The 18,581-nt window shown below is 34.7% G+C and overlaps 1 protein-coding gene across 2 annotated transcripts in view; it reads right to left on the reverse strand.

Moving 5' to 3' along the window:
• The window catches only part of RALGAPB (Ral GTPase activating protein non-catalytic subunit beta), a 77,979-nt gene extending 66,097 nt beyond the window's left edge, over positions 1-11,882 (reverse strand). For both annotated transcript variants that reach the window (XM_044664316.1, XM_044664314.1), the window contains exons 1-6: positions 11,697-11,882; positions 10,055-10,257; positions 6,951-7,114; positions 3,578-3,764; positions 2,211-2,342; positions 245-423 (exon numbers count right to left, since the gene is read on the reverse strand). In XM_044664316.1, the coding sequence (XP_044520251.1) occupies positions 245-423; positions 2,211-2,342; positions 3,578-3,764; positions 6,951-7,114; positions 10,055-10,257; positions 11,697-11,882 (1,051 nt within the window). The remainder of the gene's footprint in view (positions 1-244; positions 424-2,210; positions 2,343-3,577; positions 3,765-6,950; positions 7,115-10,054; positions 10,258-11,696) is intronic.
• Between the last annotated feature and the right edge of the window lie 6,699 nt (positions 11,883-18,581).

The raw sequence follows: 18,581 nt of genomic DNA on the forward strand, positions 1-18,581 counted from the left end.
TAATAAGGATGAGATCACAGATCCAAAGTATCTAAGGCACTTTGGGGATAAAGAAACAAAAAAATGGAAGAAAATAGCTGCTAACCTTCAAAAAACTTATTCTGAACAAGGCAGCTTGAATAAAAAGAATGAACTAGATTATCTCAAGATTCTTTCTTAGCCCTGTGGATTCTATGACTGAAAAATATTTCTTAATTTTGGTAAATTTATCCTTAAATTACTTACCAACAAATATAAAACTCACCTAGGAATGCATCCACCAAGCAGCTGATTCCACGCATGGCACGAAAAAATATGTGAGGCAGTTGTTTAAGGCAGGGATATTGATTCAATTCTTGTGTCATTCCACTCACATTCAGGAACTGTTCCTGAAATTTGGGAGTAGAGCTTATAATGGCTGGATTACTCAAATCCACGGGATTACTATCAAAAAAGAGAAAAAGTTTTACTTTACTAAATTAACTATAGTCCCTTTTTAAGTAGAACTGTCAAACTAAAATGATATATAATTTAAGAATTTGGCTTTAGGGAGTCATTATGTGTGTAACATTACATAAAACCAGTCCGATTTCTATGTTACTTAGTCAAATGTCACCTGTTTTCTCTAGCCCTTAATTTCTTGGTCTCCAAGATTATTGGTTTAGACTACGTGGCTTCCAAGTTTCACTCAAGTCAACTTAAACAAGAAGGGCCTACCTATGTGCTAGGCACTATGCTAAGGTTTAAGGTAAGGATGCTCAGGCTATAAAACCAAATTTAAAAGTCCTAGCACTTGGGGAACTTAAAATTCTACTGAAGGATATGATGTATGCACAAATGAGAATATATAGTACAAAAAAATTGGAGGATGAAGAAGGTATTAACAATAGCAGTGGAAGGAGGGCAGAAATAAGGGAGTTTTTACAAGGTATAAAGAACTGAGGAAAGAGCACATTCTAGACATAGGGGAGAGCCTGTCTGAAGGCCCTGAGACATGAAACAGATTGCTGTGGAATTGCAAGTAGACCAGTATGGCTTGAAAGAAGAATCCATAAAGAAGAATAACATGAAATAAGTATGAAAAGGAAAGCTACAGACAGATTTTTTGTGAAAGTCTTTAAATGTCTCATTGAAATGTTTCTATTTTATCCTAGAGATAATGGGAAGCTACTGAAGATGTCTCAGCAACTCTGCCATTCTATGATCCCATGACCAAGTTCCTTTACCTCTTTGGCATTCAGTTTTCTCATTTACCAAATAGCAAAGAAAAGGAGAATGGGAATGAAGTTGTCTCTAACTCTTCTTCCAGCTAACAATTCTGTGTGAAGTTTTGCTTTCTTACACTTAATATGGAGAGAGAAATGTGGTCCTATACTTAGTGGCCTGAGGATTTCCTGGTTCTAATACCTATCTATGCTGTTTAAAAGAAAATTAGTATCAGAGAAGGTGCCAGAGCCTGCTACTACTGCCACCAATCTTTGCAATAAAAGTTTATATGAGCTCTTCTTTGATTCCTTTATAAGAGAATAAGATCACTAGATACTAGAGGGATCGAAAAAAAATTTTTTATGGCCACAAGCATGATTTTATTTTTAGCAATCAATCACATAAAATAGTAACAAAGGAAAGGTAAGGGTAAACTAAGCAATGATTACAGAGGAAACTATTTAATATAACACGAAAGGAAAATTCATGAATGGATACATGAATCCTTTGATTCAGAATATATTTGAAATATATAGTTCATAATGTCATAGATGATTAGCTATACAGTTCCATAAAACTACATTTATACATAATTTGTTTGGAATCCAATTTCCATTCTATAAATTTTGTCTTTAATATACAACAATTAAAAATCCTATCCAAGAAAAACTGGGAACTAGTAGGCATTCGTTTTCTTAAAAATTAATAAAGCACCATTTCATTATAAAGTTAATATTTTTGTTGAAAACAACTCCTTAACACCTAAAACAATGCTAAGAATATAGTAGAAAATAATAAATATCAAAGAGTACTTACTTTAAAGAGTTTAGTAAAATGTAAACACTTTTTAGGATGAAGGAAATTGTGTTTTTTTTTATTTGGTTCAATTCAATAAATAGTAAGCATCTACTACATATTTTTAAATAGTATTAGGTGCTATTAAGAAGACAAAAGAAGTATAAAAGAAACTTTCAATGTCACTGAAGAGATAATACATAAAAACAAGTGAAACATTTAAACAATACCTTAACATATGTAAGAAGCGAAACCATGTCTGTGCAATGCATTCATTATCCATTTCAGGAGGGATAAGACTGGCATCTTCATCAGAAACTTTAAATGGAGGAAATGAAGGACCATATGTAAAACGTAGTAACCTAGGAGAAGAAATATTGATTCATGAAATTCACCTTTAAGTAGGCATAGAAAAAAACATAAAGTATTAAAATATGAAGAGAAGATATCCAATTCAAACGAAAGCCAAAAGGTAGTCAAAATTCAGATGGGCTTGGAAAGAAACAGAGCACATATATTTGTCTGATTTTACTTTCTTAAAATGTACAATATAAACATGTTGAATTTTTAGGTAAAATTTCATTTATCATTTAGTACATCTGAGTACAGATGTCAATGGTTTTTAAGTTTCCAATAAAAAAATTAAAGAAATAAATAGCACAGATAGATATTAATTTACCAAGAATAAAGATTAAAGCATGATAATATTCAAAAAAGGATTTCACTATTTAAAAAAAAAGATTCATTTCTAGTGAAACCTTTAGGGAATGCTATTGATCAATCATTTAACAAATTTTAAAAAAATAAAAAACATCTATTGCATATAACATTGAACTTGCTAAGATATGCCATCATCTACTCAACAAATATTTATTGAGTGCCTATTGTAATAGACAAGAGTCTTGTACCAGTTATGAGAAAATCAGGCACAGTCTATCTTTAAAGAATTTCTAGCCTACTAATAGCAGAATAACAAATCAGAATACACTAAATGCCATAAGAAAAGCAAAGTGCTCTAAGAACTCAGTGGAGGGAGAGAGTTTACTCATTAGAAGTGAGTAGGAGTAGAAATCAGGATATCTTTATGAAAAGAAATTCAGCATTTTGGCTGACTTGAAGGACAGGTAGATCTTTCATAAGTAGAGATAGGGCTGAAATAGAAAGCATGAGTGCTAGCTTCATACATCTAAAGGACTGTCACAAGGAAGTAGGACTTAGGTTTATCTTGACTGATTCTGGAGAAAAGAAATAGGATTGATTGGGAGGCTTATTTCAGCCCAATATAAAGAAAAATTTCCCAATATTTAGATCTCTTCAGTGAGTGGAACTGCCTTCCTTAGACACACTGAATTTGTCACTAAAGGTCTTTAAGTAGGGGGCTTAAACCATTAAGTGTAGGAAACTTGGGGATTTATAGAAAAGTCATAATTCAGATAGAAGAGGAGCTGGATTATAGACCTCTGATGTTCTTTTCAACTCAAATACTAGAATTCTATCTTTAAATTTGGAGGCTATACTATTGGAGAAAATCTGTTTTGTTCGATAGGACTTTCTGGGTATAGTTAGTATGCCCAATTTAAGGAAGAAAATCACCTACCTAGAAGTGAGTGCACAAATAGCTTTGCTCCACTGCTCCACCACAGCTGGGTGATGCCTCCAGTTGGCCACCATCTCCTTGGCAGTTTTCCAATAAGGTGGGGTGGGGAAACAACGCATACAAGCTAGTAACCAGACCTCAAAAAGAACACCAATCAACTTCTCTGCTAGATTCTCAGCAATGCCACCTTTCCAAGAATGAAAGAAACACATACTTGGCATGTTTATTGTAAAAATGTTAAGCTCAAACGTTAATATGGGAAGAAGTCATCAGTGATTAAACATATCTCATAGCAGGTTTGTTGTCATGATAGCAACTGGAATATTAGTTTGAAATTTTGCTTTCTGATAATTATTGTCCTCAGTTAAAAACAAAACAAAACTTTTTTTTTAAAAATAAAACCCTTACCTTCCATCTTAAAATCAATTCTGGGTTTTGGTTCTAAGGCAGAAGAGTGATAAGGGCTAGGCGATGGGGGTTAAGTGACTTGCCCAGAGTCGTACAGCTAGGAAGTGCCTGAGGCCAAATTTGAACCCAGGACCTCCCGTCTCTGGGTCTGACTCTCAATCCACTGAGCCACCCAGAAATTAGAGCAGAAATTATGACAGAAATTTTGAATAAATTTAAACATAATTTAAGTTTTCAGGTCAAACTGCCATCTGTTATGTAACAGAAGTCAGTAAGATTTTCAGTAAAGTAAACCTCGTTACTAACCCCCTGTGCAATATTATCATCCAAAATACAAGGAGACTGATAAGTGTATAACAGGCACACAGACATCAATTTTTTATAAACAGAGTTGCATCCTTTGCTGCTGCTACATGAGGTTCCAGAGGGCAAGAACTAGAACCAATAAACAAAAATTATAGATCTCAGTTCAACAAAATAGGTTAAGACTTTGTAATACTTAGGGCTGTTAAAAAATTGAAAGGACTGCCGTGAGGAACAGTGAATTCCCTGTCATTGAACATTTTCAAGCTGAAGCTGAAGACAACTATATAAAGGTGATTTCTATGTTAGGTGAGAGATTGAACTCTATGACCTGTAGGGTTTCTTCCAGTTCTGAGATTCTGATTCCTTTTCTAAAAAACATCCTTTGGGGACAGTTTGGTGGCTCAGTGGATAGAACACCAGGCCTAGAGATGGGAAGTCTTGGGTTCAAATCAGAACTCAAGACACTTCTTAGCTATATAATCTTGGGCAAGTCATTTAATCCCAATTGCCTAGTCCTTACTGCTCTTCTGCCTTGGAACTGATACTTAGTATTAATTCTAAGATAGAAGGTAAGAGCTTAAAAAACAAACATAAGTAAAAAGCATCCTCTGAACACTACAGAATGGACAGATAAGAGGATCTTCAGAGGACATAGGAACTGCAATGGCAAATTAGAAAACTGTCTATATTGCTTTCTGGTACACTTAAGAATCTGCTATTTGAGAGTATCTTCAACTGGGTTAGGTGTAAGATATTATGCTTTCATATTTACATAAAATAGGGTTTTTTTGTAACAAAAGAGTCACAGAGTTACAAAGCCTGGACACCATAGGACACACAAAGGACACACATAAACTGGCTCAGATTTTTAGCCTCTATTTGTACTGGTAAAAAAGATGACATCAAGGGAAAGAGTAGGATGGAAGGAGATCAGGGGAAAAGTATGCAGCAGGTAAAGAGATATAGATAAAATCTGGGAAAGAAAAGGGGGCAGGGAAATACTAAGGAAACAACAAAGGGATGGGTTTGCTAACGGAAGTTACAAGAGAAAATGTATAAACATAGAAATAATACTGAGGACAGTGTGGAAGGAGGTAGGAGTGGATAATTTCACTTTCTTATTTCCTTGTCACTCCCTTCAAAAAAAAATTTGGTCCTTTATTTAGGGCAGATATTTAATTATTTGGGGGTATCTTGGACCCCTCTCACAATGTGATTATGTCTATAGATCACTTTCTCTGAATAATATTTTTAAATGCATAAAATATTAAAGATGGTAAAGGAAAACAAAATACATTAGAATACTATTACCAAAGTATTTTTTAAAAAACAAGTTCATGGACCCCAGGTTAAAAATCCCTGATTTATATGTCATTCTGTTAGCATACAATTGTACTTCTACCTTTTAAAAGAGTCTTTCATAACTATTTTTTAAACCCTTACTTTCCATCTTAGAATCAATACTGTGTATTGGTTCCAAGGGAGAAGAGTGGAAAGGGCTAGGCAATGGAGGTTAAGTGACTTGTTAAGGGTCACACAGCTAGGAAGTGTCTGGGACAGGATTTGAATTCAGGAACTCCTGGTTCTATGCCTGGCTCCTATCCAATAAGCCATTTAGCTGCCCCTTCAAATTGTACATCTTAAGCTTATATTAGAAAAATATAATGAGTGAATTATTGCTGAAGCATTATCAAGTTTTTGAATGTCTATCGGTGTCTTTTGAGAAGAATTACATGCAATTCAAACAAATATTTATTAAGAACATACTAATATACAAAGCTAAGTGCTATGTGATAGGGAAGAAACACCAGCAAGATGGCTACTCTCAATCAATGCATACTAACTTCTTTAACACTCTTGCTATCTTCCTCTTATTTTTATAAAACTTATGGATTACTGGCTCCATTAATGGTCACTTCTTTAGAAAGACACATAGACATGAGAGTTGAAAATTTGGCATGTTTATGTCACCTGACCTAAGTAAAAAAAAGGTATGTGAAACTACCTTAGCAGATGCTGTTCAGAAGTGTAGATGGAGAAATTTCCACTGCTATACCCAAGGAGTTTTTTCCTGCCCATTTAGAATTGCTAACTAAGCTGTATCTCAAGTACTACAATTGGATCCAGAAGGCTACTGGGATGGTGTCCGAAACATTAGAAATTCTGCAGTTTGTGCACCTAAGGAATGACCCTCTACCTGGGAGTGAAGAGATCTATGATTACATTAATTCACCAGTCTTTAGACCTCAAAAGAATGAAATTCACACACTTCCACAGGAGAAAGAAAATAGCTTGATGTTTATTTAACTTTGTCCCTAAAGTAGGCACCTATTCCCTCTCCAATTTCTTTCACTTGTTCTGAATTCTATCCCATTCTCATTGTTATTATTAGAATTGTGGACAGGGCTCTGGAAGTATCATTCTAGATCACAGGTCAAAGTCACAGGATACCAATGGCCAATAAAACATATCCTCAAATAAAGCACTTCTCAAAGACATTTTTGCTACTGATCATTTTAAAGTAGCTAAGAAAATTCTATGTCTGATGTGCTCAAAGGTTATAATGTGGTTGAGGAACAGGGCCAGGTACAAGTTATCTTAAAACAGAACAAAAAGCCCTACAAAAAAACAACAAAGGAAAAATCTAAAAACCACGTACCTTGAATAGTTGGCATTGCCAGAAGTATGTCATTAATCTGCAAGAGAAATAATAATAAAACTTCCCATGTTTCTCGTGCCATGATGGTTGATTCACGGGCTAGTTTCTGGATGGCTCGCAAAACTTGTAAGCATAGTCTAATCTGATTGGACCCCTGTTCCTGCCTATAGAGAAAACAGACAACATAATTGAAAATAGACTTGTTACTAAATGTTTTCTCAGAAAAGAGTCAAATCAACCATTCAGAGTATTGAAAGCATATTGAGATTTTTTTTTTTATCATTTGGAAAATATTTATTGTCTTGCTGAAATAGAAGATTGAACCACTGCAACATAAACAAGTTCAGCTCTTAAGCTTTCATAAATAGAATGTCAATCTGGCCTCTTTTGTGTTCAGTACTTGAAACTTAGGGCACTTGCTTTATATTTAATATAACAAAGTTATGAGTACCTGTTAAAGGATATATGATCATGGATGAGATATAGAAACAGTCCAAAGTTTAAGATATCTGACATTTGAGAAAGATGGCCTAATAGGCACATTAACTGTATATGCATCTAGACCAGTGCTTCCCAAATTTTTTTGGCCTACCGCCCCCTTTCCAGAAAAAATATTACTTAGCCTCCTGGAAATTAATATTTTTTAAATTTTAATAGCAATTAATAGGAAAGATAAATGCACCCGTGGCCATCACCACCACCCTGGATCACTGCAGCATCCACCAGGGGGCGGTAGCACCCACATTGGGAATCACTGATCTAGAGTCTTCAAGTTCTAACCTTGTTCTCTTGAGCATTAAAAAGCAAAAAAATCTCCACATTATCCAACTCCTCACATAGGAGTTTTTTTAGAGCTAATTACTCTGCCTTAATAAGATGATAAAATCACTTGGTTAAAGTGTTTCTTTATCTTTTATAAAACAGTTATTGAAGATATTGTCCATTATGTAACTCATCATTTTTCATATAAAGAACTGTACAAAATGTTCCTGCCTGTGATCTTCAGAGAATACACATCATAAAAGCCTAATATTTATTGATTCTATTGAGCAAATTAAATCTTGAAGAAGCATGTGACACTGTTAAGAAAACTGCAATAGAAAATAAGAGACCTGGCTTCTAGACCATGTTGTGCTACTAACCAAACTATATAATTTTGAGTAAATTGTTTTGAATCTCAATTCCTCCTTTTGGAAAAATGAGAGGGTTGGCCAAGAAGATTTCAAAGGTACCTCCCTAGTTCACTGTTCTATGTGTATAAGGATTAACTTGGCGGTCAAAAAAGTTACATCATTCATCAAAAAGCATTCAAAAAGTTATCTATTGTGTATAAGAAAACATGCTGGTGCTTAGAAGACATGACTAAGACACTATCCTCGCTCTCCAAGCCCTAACAACCTCGTAGGGGAAAGACAGTTATCCATCTTTGGTAAGAATTATGTGAACAAAGGCAGGGAAGAGGAAAAAGAGAGAATAAAATTAGGGAATAGCAAACAGTCCAGTTTGAATGGAATCAAGAATGCATGAAGTCCCCTTATATAGGGTGTCCCAAAAGTCTTAGTGCAGTTTGAGCTTTAATAATTTAAAATTGCACTAAAACTCTTGGAACAACCTGTATAAAGCTAAGAAGGTCAAGTGGGCTAGATTATAAAGGGTAGGTTAAAGAAAGTTCCCTAGAAGTTAGCAAATGTTATTAAGAATCAGATGGACTAGGTGTCTGTGGAATATAGAGTGTAAAAGGAAATAAAAATAAACAAATAAAAAGCAGAGTATACTGAGTCCTTTGGCAGGTGAGAGAGTGTGAAGAGGGCGTAGTTATCACTGGAGAAGTGGTATTCTCAAGAGAAATCCAGAAAAATTTAAGAGCATTCACATGGTTTAAGCTTATCTAGGAAAGAGGTTAAAAATTCTATTATCTTGGAATGTGTTACTTGTGTTATTGTTGGTGTGTGTGTGTGTGACAATATTCTTAAGAAGAGTTAGAAAACACCATTCAGGTATAATTTTAAAACTATTTGTGTAGTTTAATGCAGTGTCAAATATGGCAATGGGAAAGAGGTATTGCAAACTCCAGCTGTTTAGTACAATAAGTTATATACTCATCTAATAAAACTCTACAGGACATAATTGGTCAGGTTCTTTTTAATATTAAGACATTACAATTTTTTTCCTTTCTTAGGATATCAAAGACAAGTTGTAACCAATGGAAATATAGTTCTTAGAAGAAAGTCTGACTGCAAAGTAGCAACAAATATAGAAGAATGGAAAGAATGATAGAACTGAAAGTAGAAAACCTGGGTTGGACTTCTGGCTCTGTCACTTACTTTGTCACCTGGAACAGGTCACTTCAAGTTCTCTAAACCTCAATTTCCTTGTAAACAAAATGGGTACAATAATACTGGTACCACCTACTTTATATGGTATTTTGGCAATCAAATAGGATAAAACAGATGTGAAAAAACTTTGAAACCATAAAGTATATACATACATATGAATTACTTTAAAGTAGGAGTCTTGGTTTTTTAGTCTACGCTGGGGAATATTTTAAGTCACAATATCTTCTTCACTTATTTTAACAAACATGCTAAAGGTGAAACTGAACACTCAAAATACAAACTCATACATGATTAAAGAAAAAAGACTAGTTGGGGAAATTTTGTACAAATTCCTACTCAATTCTCCTCTTTAACTTGAAGTATAGCATTAGTCTATAACCAGAAAGTCATCACCCAAAAGGCAGACAGTGAAATCACTCGTCATCATCAACTACTCACACTTAAACCTCATTTCTTGAGCATTCTAAAGTTTGTAAAGCACTTTCATCTCATTTGATCCTCACCACAACCTTGTGAGGTAGGTAATACAGATATTACCTTCCCAACACCCTACCCGCCAATTAGACAGATGATGAAACTGAGATTGACTTGCCCATGGTCACACAGCAATTACAGACCCAATCTCCTAGGACCAGTACTTCTTCCATTATACCAGTTATCTCTCAATTTCTAGAATTTTTTAAAGAAGAAAATTCTATAGTTAAAAAACATTTGATGCTATTATGAAAATTCAGACCTCTGCCAGCTCTTTCTTAATTTGTTTCTTACCTTGGTACAAAAAGATTTTGCAGGTGTTTTAAAATGTTTTGAACATATAGGTTGGGTTCTTTGATGATTGGCAATGGAATGGAGTCTTTTGGTAATACTAGGGCCATAATCCAATCTGTATACACATCCACACAGTATTTTACAGTATCGCCATCCAATGGAAGGGTCAGTCCATAGCAAATCACTTCCATGGTCCATTTTACCTAAGCAAAGTAAAATACCAACATTAGGTTATTATTCTATTTTAAGTACAATTTTAATTAAGTAACTTGGCTAATTAATCACTTTTTATTGCTACAACATCAGAAGGTACAGTATAGTCACTTTGACATATACTTAACTTGGGGAAAAAAATTTTCTAAATATCATGTGTTACTACATGTATTCCAAGCAGAAACTTGAAGCAAAAAACAAAATACATTTAAAAAATGCCAAACTTGCACAAAGTATAACATTCTGAAAAAAAAAGTCATGTCATTTTCACCTTCTAGTTTCTAGTAATACTCCCATCTACTACTTCCAAACATCACACAAAGCCATTAAGCACCTTTATGCTGTCACATATATTTTCCATTTAGTACCTAGCCCCTACCCATCTCTAGGTTTAAATAATGAGGATAAAAGTAGGATCTAAATATTATATTCTGATGAGATCATAATCTCTAGCATAATAGTACCTTACAGCCTGACTTTCCATAGTTGGGCCTAAGACTTCCCACACTTTATATTCCAATTATGGAGGCTGCTTCTCTAATGGACACTGCCTCCTAAATCCCAATGACCTTTTCCAGACTCCTTAACTAACAATGAGGAGTGGCCCTGAGCCAAGTAGTCCTAAGAGACCTGGTGTGCACTCCTAGTTCTTTCTCCACACCTCCAAAAATGTAGGAATGGTTCTATTTTCAAACTATCCTGGAACTCAGTTCCTCTAATCTGAAACCCAATCTTAAAATCTCCGGTCTTCTCTCTCTGGAGAAATCTTTTGAGGACAGGAAAGTCCTGGAGATGTTATAAAGACAATCAACTCACAATGACAGTTGCTTTTTTAATAATGAAAATAGATGCTCAACCTTTTAACTAAGAGTCTTCTAGAACTAAAAATGGGAACTACAGTAAGCAGGAGTAGAGGGCATACCTTACAAAGCCCCAAAATAAAATGTTTGGAATAAGAACCTGGAAGCTTTAGTTTTAAAATGCAGCCAATTTCTGAGTTATGTGCCGAGCTCAGTAGGAATGGAGAAGCCTCTCATAAACAAAAGGATCTTAGCCAGTAGGGAATATAGATAATAAAATGATCCAAATCACTCCTGATTATACTCACACATTTCATAAGTGGGGCACAAACTAGATGGAGCTAACAGAAAAATCCATATGTTGTTAAGCAAGTAATCATACCAGTAGGATACATTATATATATATTTTTTAAACTTGACATGCTTGCAACACTTACTACCTTTTAATGATATGTTAGGCTGATAATAGTTGCACATAGTAGAGACTAGCAGTTTCATATGTTGTCCTCCTTTTCTATTCTTCATTTAGGGAAATGTTCACATTATTAATGTCTGTCCAAGTCCATCATTATCATAATAAAAAAATACATCAAGTTTTTAGAAATTCAATCATACAAAGATATACTTACTTCTTTGTCTGTTTTTAACAAACTTTCACTTCCAGCCCCTGAAGAGGCAGTTAAGGCTTGTCCAAGAGGACGGACTACTGCATTTGCAACATCTCGTCCAACGCTATCAGGGTAGCTATGAAGTACACTAGTATGACCCTGATCATTCTGAATAACCAAGTGGAGTGACCGCCACTCAGAGTACATTGTGCCACTAAAGTACTATCCAAATGGTACCTGAAAAAAAGTAAAAAGAGTTATATGCATACACATTTTTTGTAAACAAAAAAATTTAATTTATACATCATAGCAAGATAAAATAAGTCAAGAAGGTGCAATCAAGTCAATGAATTCTATCTAAATGGTCCAGGCATATCCCCTGAATATTACCTAGATGAAGGGTCAAAGGAAGAATAAGCAACTTTGGCTTCACAGATAAAGTCCAACTATAAGACCATTTAGCAGGTTTCTTAACCTCTCAAGTCTCAATTTTCCTCAAGGTAAAATGTGCATGTAAATACTTTATTGACCTAAAAGAACTATTGTAAGAATCAAATGCAATAGCATATGTAAAAAAAAAATACTATGAAATGGAAAAGGAGTTCCTCTTTAACAAAAATTATTCAGAAAACTGGAAAGCAGTTTGACAGAAATCAGGCCTACCCAACATCTTAAATCACATACCAAAATATACTTCAATTGGATATATGATTTTAAAGAAGTAATTTCACCAACAAAATATTAAAGACTTGAAAGAAGCTATAGTTCTGGGAATAATTACCAACCAGTCAGGTTATATAATATATTACAAAAAAATAGGCATTTAAGACTATAAAAAACTTAAGTTTTTTGCAGAAACAAAATCAATATAACTAAGAGAAACCACTGATTGGGGGAAAAACTTCAGCTCAGATATTTTTAATGTCTAAGCTATAGAAGGAACTGATGTATATATGTAAAACAAGAACCATTCCCCAGTGGATGAGAAGTCAAAGGATGTGAACTGTTTGCAAAGGGGAAAAAAAAGTAACTGTATTTTAAAAAATGCTTCAAATCACTAATAAGACAGAAATACTTATGTTGGAGACATTATGGTAAAGACAGGGACACCAATATGCTGTTGGTGGAGCTGTGAATTAGCCCAACCAGTCAGAAAAACAATTTGGAACTTAAAAAAATTACTAAACTCTTCAGATCCTGCAACCTAGCAATCCCAACACTAAGCAAATACCGGAAGAGGGTCACAGGCCAAAGGAAAGATCCCATTTAAACAAAATGTTTACAGCAGCACTTTTGGTGTTAGGATTAAAAGAGGAAACCAAATGAGCACTCATCAACCAGGCACTAATTATGGTATACCAATGTAATGGAATATTATATTATTGTGCAGCAAGGACTTGCTTAATTCATAAAATATTAGGAAGTCTTAGATACTGCAACACAGTGGTGTAAACAGAACAATATATACACAAACCCCAACAACATAAAAGAAAACAAACACATTAAAAAAAGAGAGAGAGGTCAAGTCAATGCAATGAAGAGTTTGACTCCAAGGGACTGACTCAGGAGAGGTGGCTGACTACAAGTTTGGAATTGTATATACACACATTAACTAACACATATTATATGCATAGATATGCATATATACACACATATGACATATGTCAGCAGAATTAGTTAATGTATCAGTTTGTTTTGCTTAATGGTAAATACATCTCTTTTTGTTGGTAAATGGAAATGATGTTAAAAGAAAAGCATCAATACAGCAAAGAAGAAACAAAGTAGATGATCACTGATTTCTGCTAAACAAGTACCTGTATTAGAATATTACTGTTTTAAGATGGATTTTAAAAAATAGTATGGTAGGAACAATATCCTAACTCCTCCTCCCATACAAGTAAGGCTAAATGTACTGAAATGTACTTAAAATGTACTGAAATGTTCCTAGAGACTTAGTTGGTTCAGGGGGCAGCAGGCACAGATGCAGGCCCCAGTAGCAGCTGATGACAGATCCCAGCAGAAACAACAACTTGGTGTCAGAATAGAAACTGCTGTCATTTGTATAGTGCTTTAAAATTTAGAAAGTGTTTTACAAATATTATCTCATTTTATCCTCATAACCATTCTGGGAAGCAAGTGCCATTATTATCCCCATTTTATAGATGAGGAGACTGAAACTGAGAGACATTAAAGTGACTTGTCCCTGCCCATAGTTACAAAGCTGTTAAGGTTCTGAGGTAGGATTTGAACTCAAGTCTTCCTGACTCCAAGTATAATGCTTTTATCCACTGTACATCTGCCTGCTGGAAGAGTGGACACTGGCACATGAAATAAAAAAGGTAGATCCACTGGAGCACACTACTTAATTTAATGTAAAAAAATGACTGGCCTTTTCACATTGCTGCCAGTATACCACCTAGTGTTCATGCGTGACTCCTCAGAGAGGGCTTGGAAGGTTAGGGAAGGAGCTTGCTTTATAGCAACAAGAGAGAGGCAAAAGCTAACAAGCTCCAGGAGAATAGGGGCAGTCACTTAGAAGCCTCTCCTAAGGTAAAGATTTTACATCCTATCCCGCAACTCCTATTTTCCCATCATGAAGCTCTCAGGGAGAATTTTGGTTGGTACATCAGGGAAAATTAAGTGGGTACACGGTGCAATTATTAATAATCTGTGATAAGATTTGATGACTATATAGAACATGTAATATCTTGGCTATAGGCCTAATATTCCCAATATTGTTCCTGGTCATTTTTTTATATTGAAAGACTAACTTTGAAATGTGAACTGAAAAGATGTGGCATCACTCATCAGATTTGACTGTTTATAACTAGGACTCGACTACTCCTGAGACTCTCTTGGATTCAGTCACCACTTAGTAAACTGTTACTTGATTTTATATTTGTTATGTACCTCAGTTTTTCTCTTCTTATTTTAATGCTGCCTATATCAGTCATCTTAAATACTGGAGGGCAAGGTTGACCAGTACTAACCTTAAAGTCATTGAAGTGGTAGAATGCCAAACTCATAGAAAACAGGGACCACAAAAATGGTACACAAGGCTACCTGTGGGCTACCCAATGACACAGAAAATCTACATGTTTACATATTTCTTTTTTAAAAATACGTTAACACATTAAAATCAGATGGAACTACATTTTAATCTAATTTGGGCTGTACTCAGAAGTGTTTTGGGCCATATGTTTCCCTCAGGTCATGTGTATGATATCTCTGCTCTAGAAGATCGTAAGGACTAGAAGACCTTACCACCAAATGTGGTAGGAGTGATATCTTAACCCCTTATCCCATGCAGATTAAGCCAGTTTTTTCTTAAACGATATTGAGATACTCACCAAGATTTAGTTGGTTTAGAGGACTAATGGCTCAGATTGTTAATGTCTTCCTTATCGTCTGGGTACAAAGGAGCCATGAGAATTTAAGAAGGGCTTTCAGATACTTCAAGGGGTTCTCAAAGCTTATCCTTGCTTTACAGCCTTCTCTTGCTGGTAAGTAAATCTCCTTTTCTCAACTGTTGAATAACCTATGAATGTCTAATTTTGTTTCAATATTAAACCCAAATTACCAGAAGATTTAGCTGGAGTCAGGCCCAGCCCAGAACCCAGGGGAAGCATAAAATTTCAGTTGTTGTTTTTTGGGTTTTTTTTGGTGGTTGTGGGGGAGGGTATTGGTTAGTTTTGTAGAGCTATTCCCTCCCTTTCCCTTTATAATTCTTTATTATAAGAGATGTAGAGGGTGGAGGGAGAGAGAGATCAGGAAATGACAGAAGATGTAAATGAAATGAAAACTTTTAAAAAGTACCAATAAAACCTATAAAATAGTGTTAAAATTGTAATGTACTACTATATATAATGGTTTGTTATTACTAATAGACCTAAGAAAGTAGCTTCCTAATCATCCCACCCTCTCCCTCTTCTAAGGAATAGCTTCAAAGTCTTTAGAGTAGAAGGTTTGGAGAATGACCGTTCTGTGGGAGGTAGAATAATTATAAATTCAGAGCTAGGACAATGTATATTAGTATGCTGATATATCCCCAGGATAGTATAAAGCTCTCTTCCTAAAATAAGAATACCCTAATAACTCAATATCCACTGGCAGAGAGATGACTGAAACTTGGTTCAGTTTCTCAGTTGTATAGGAGAGTCAGTTAGAGGAATAGCAGGGAAAAATATCTAAGAAAAGGGATTCTAAGGACAAGATTCCCTTGATGGGGCCATTAAGCAGGGGTTGCCTATCTTTAGTAAAAATGTCATTACCTCGGTAAAAGAATTTCTCTAACTGAATTTTCCATTTCTAGACTTTGTGACCTCATCTTACCCCTCTTATAACACACTCTACTCTATCTCACCCAATTCTTAGGGAAGTTCCTCTTACAAAAGTTTGATCTTATCTCAGATGAAACCCAGGGGGAAATGCACCAACTACACTTAGTCCAGGGAAAAGTCTTCTAGAGAGCAATTATCAGCTGAAATTCCTATTTCTTGGGATGTACTTGGGGCTATTAGGAAATTGAAAACATAAGCTACTAAGAGCCAAAGGTCAACTGCATGTTGATACCTTCTCATTTAGAATTTTTCCTAACATAGCCCTTCAAATATGGTCAGATAGTTAACAAGATTCTCTTTCCTCAAATCTCTTCCAAAATAACCAACCCTAATTCTTTCAACTGTTCTCTATGACAATTTCCAAACCAATCAAGACTTTGGGCTCATCTTTTTGTATTCACAAAAAGTGAAATCAGCATAGTTTAATTTTGATTCATCAGCTCCCACTTCAATGTCCTGCTGGTCTCTTCCTTTCTGCATGTCATAAAAGTATTATCTGTTGCATGGTTTTTTTTTAAAGCAGTTAAAACAAAATCCACCGTTTTGTGATTCTCAGGAAAGTTTCTAGGAGTAGGAACTTTATCTGTAAATAGATTATTACAGCTTTATTAGTAAAAATTTTTAAATATACTAGTTAACCACATTTGTTTAAAACCAAATGAATAAACAGTATATCTTCTTTCACCAACTTCCTTAGAGATCACAGCAATGAAAGTTCTTAAAGCAGAGGATAGAAGCAACTTGTGGTTCTACTATCTTTATCTTAGGCACTGCATGTTTCCCAAAGAATCCCTAAGCACCTACCAACCCTCCGGATAAAACTGAGAATAGATTAATCAAATATAAGAAAATTTTGGCTAAAGCAATATTATTATCTCTTTCCTTCTTCAGGATAAGGATTTTGTGGGCTAGTCTCATCACTAGTTGCATTCTTCTTTTATCCTTGCCTTGGATCCTGATCCCTTTCAAAAGAGTCCTTCCCAAGTTGGTACAATAGTCACTGGAGCTGTCAACATTACTATTGGTAGGAGGTAAGCGGAGCTATACTATTGGATTTTGAAGTGTTGTATTTGCTTAGGGGTGCGAAGGGAAGTTTGGTCATAGCAAAGGTACTAGTTAGTAAAGCTGGATACAGTTTCACTATTGGATTACCAAGGGTTTCAGATCACTTCAAAGCACAGTATCCTGATTTCTATCTACTTTTAAAGTTTGGTTTTTTTGCAAAACCTCCATTAACACTCAGCTGAACCGAGAAGGTCAATTTAAGATACTATTTTACTGTTTAATGATGCTGTTGAGAAGTTCATTCATTACTTCAATCAATACTTCGTGAAATATATACTATACTATAAATAGGTCTGAATGCTGGTATAAAGCCAAAACCCAAATTAAGGAATAATTAACTACCCACTTCAAAGGGTTATGAAGATATTGTGAATTTTATTAATTTTTAAGCTTTTCATAAAGAAGTGTAGCCACTGTAAAGTATAGCTGTCAATACTAATTTGTTTAATAAAAAGTATTATTCACTGTACTGAAAATATAACATAAACTCTTACCCTCTATAAACTAAAATCCTAAGGTAGCTTTCAAATTGAGAATACATTTGCTTTTTTTCAGGAAATTCTCCTCTCTGCCTCCACTTTTAAATTAACAACAAACCACAATACTTTTACGTTAGCTAACTTTACACATTACATGTATATAAAAAAATTAAGTGACTTGCCCAAAATTTTACAGCTAGCAAATGACAATATAGCCGTAAATGGGATTAGAACTCTGCTCTCTGCCCCATTTTACAGTAAACCATGATGCTGTCATAAATTTTCACACATCTTTCCATCCAATCAAGTCATTGTTTATATAATTTATAGGGTACTTTTCTTCTTAGGAGGTTACAAGACCACGCCTTTCCTCCTTGTAAAAATACTGACTAAATCTTATGTTAACAAGGAATTGGCATACTAGTCAAAAACAAAAAGAGATAAAATTAAGTTAGCTTATTTAAAATAATATAATTCAGACTCAAATTTTCACAAATCCACCATTTGTGAAGATACTCAGACATATTAAAATTATGTAGTTTCTGTATGCTACACATTTCTTGAATGTATGACCTTTAAGCTAGTATTCTGTTACCCCCTAAACACCCATTACTAGAACTTACTTATAAATTTATCAGAAAGAAATGCTACCAAATTCAAATGTTTTCTGCAGTAGTTATTACTTCTTAATCAATATGAATTATACCTAGGCTTGTCATTCTAAAGTCTCTTAATGAGATTTTAGGAAGGAACTCATATCCAGAAACTAGCTTATAGATTTCCATTTTTCTAAATGAAGGAACTCTTGCCAATTTCGTATTCAAATCAAGAACTGACTGAAATATGGTTAAAGCAGCATTTTCAGCCCATATTTAACATGAGGTAGCTACCTCCATTTCTATTTTTCAACAATGTGGTATAGCAAGAAGAGTATTGAATCAGGAGACCTAGGGGTTCTAGTTCCAGCTCTGTCACTAATTAATTATGTACCATTTGGGTAGGTCACTCACCCTCTGAGGTCC

The sequence above is a fragment of the Gracilinanus agilis genome, chromosome 2 (assembly GCF_016433145.1).
Source record: "Gracilinanus agilis isolate LMUSP501 chromosome 2, AgileGrace, whole genome shotgun sequence".
Classification (NCBI taxonomy): domain Eukaryota; kingdom Metazoa; phylum Chordata; class Mammalia; order Didelphimorphia; family Didelphidae; genus Gracilinanus; species Gracilinanus agilis.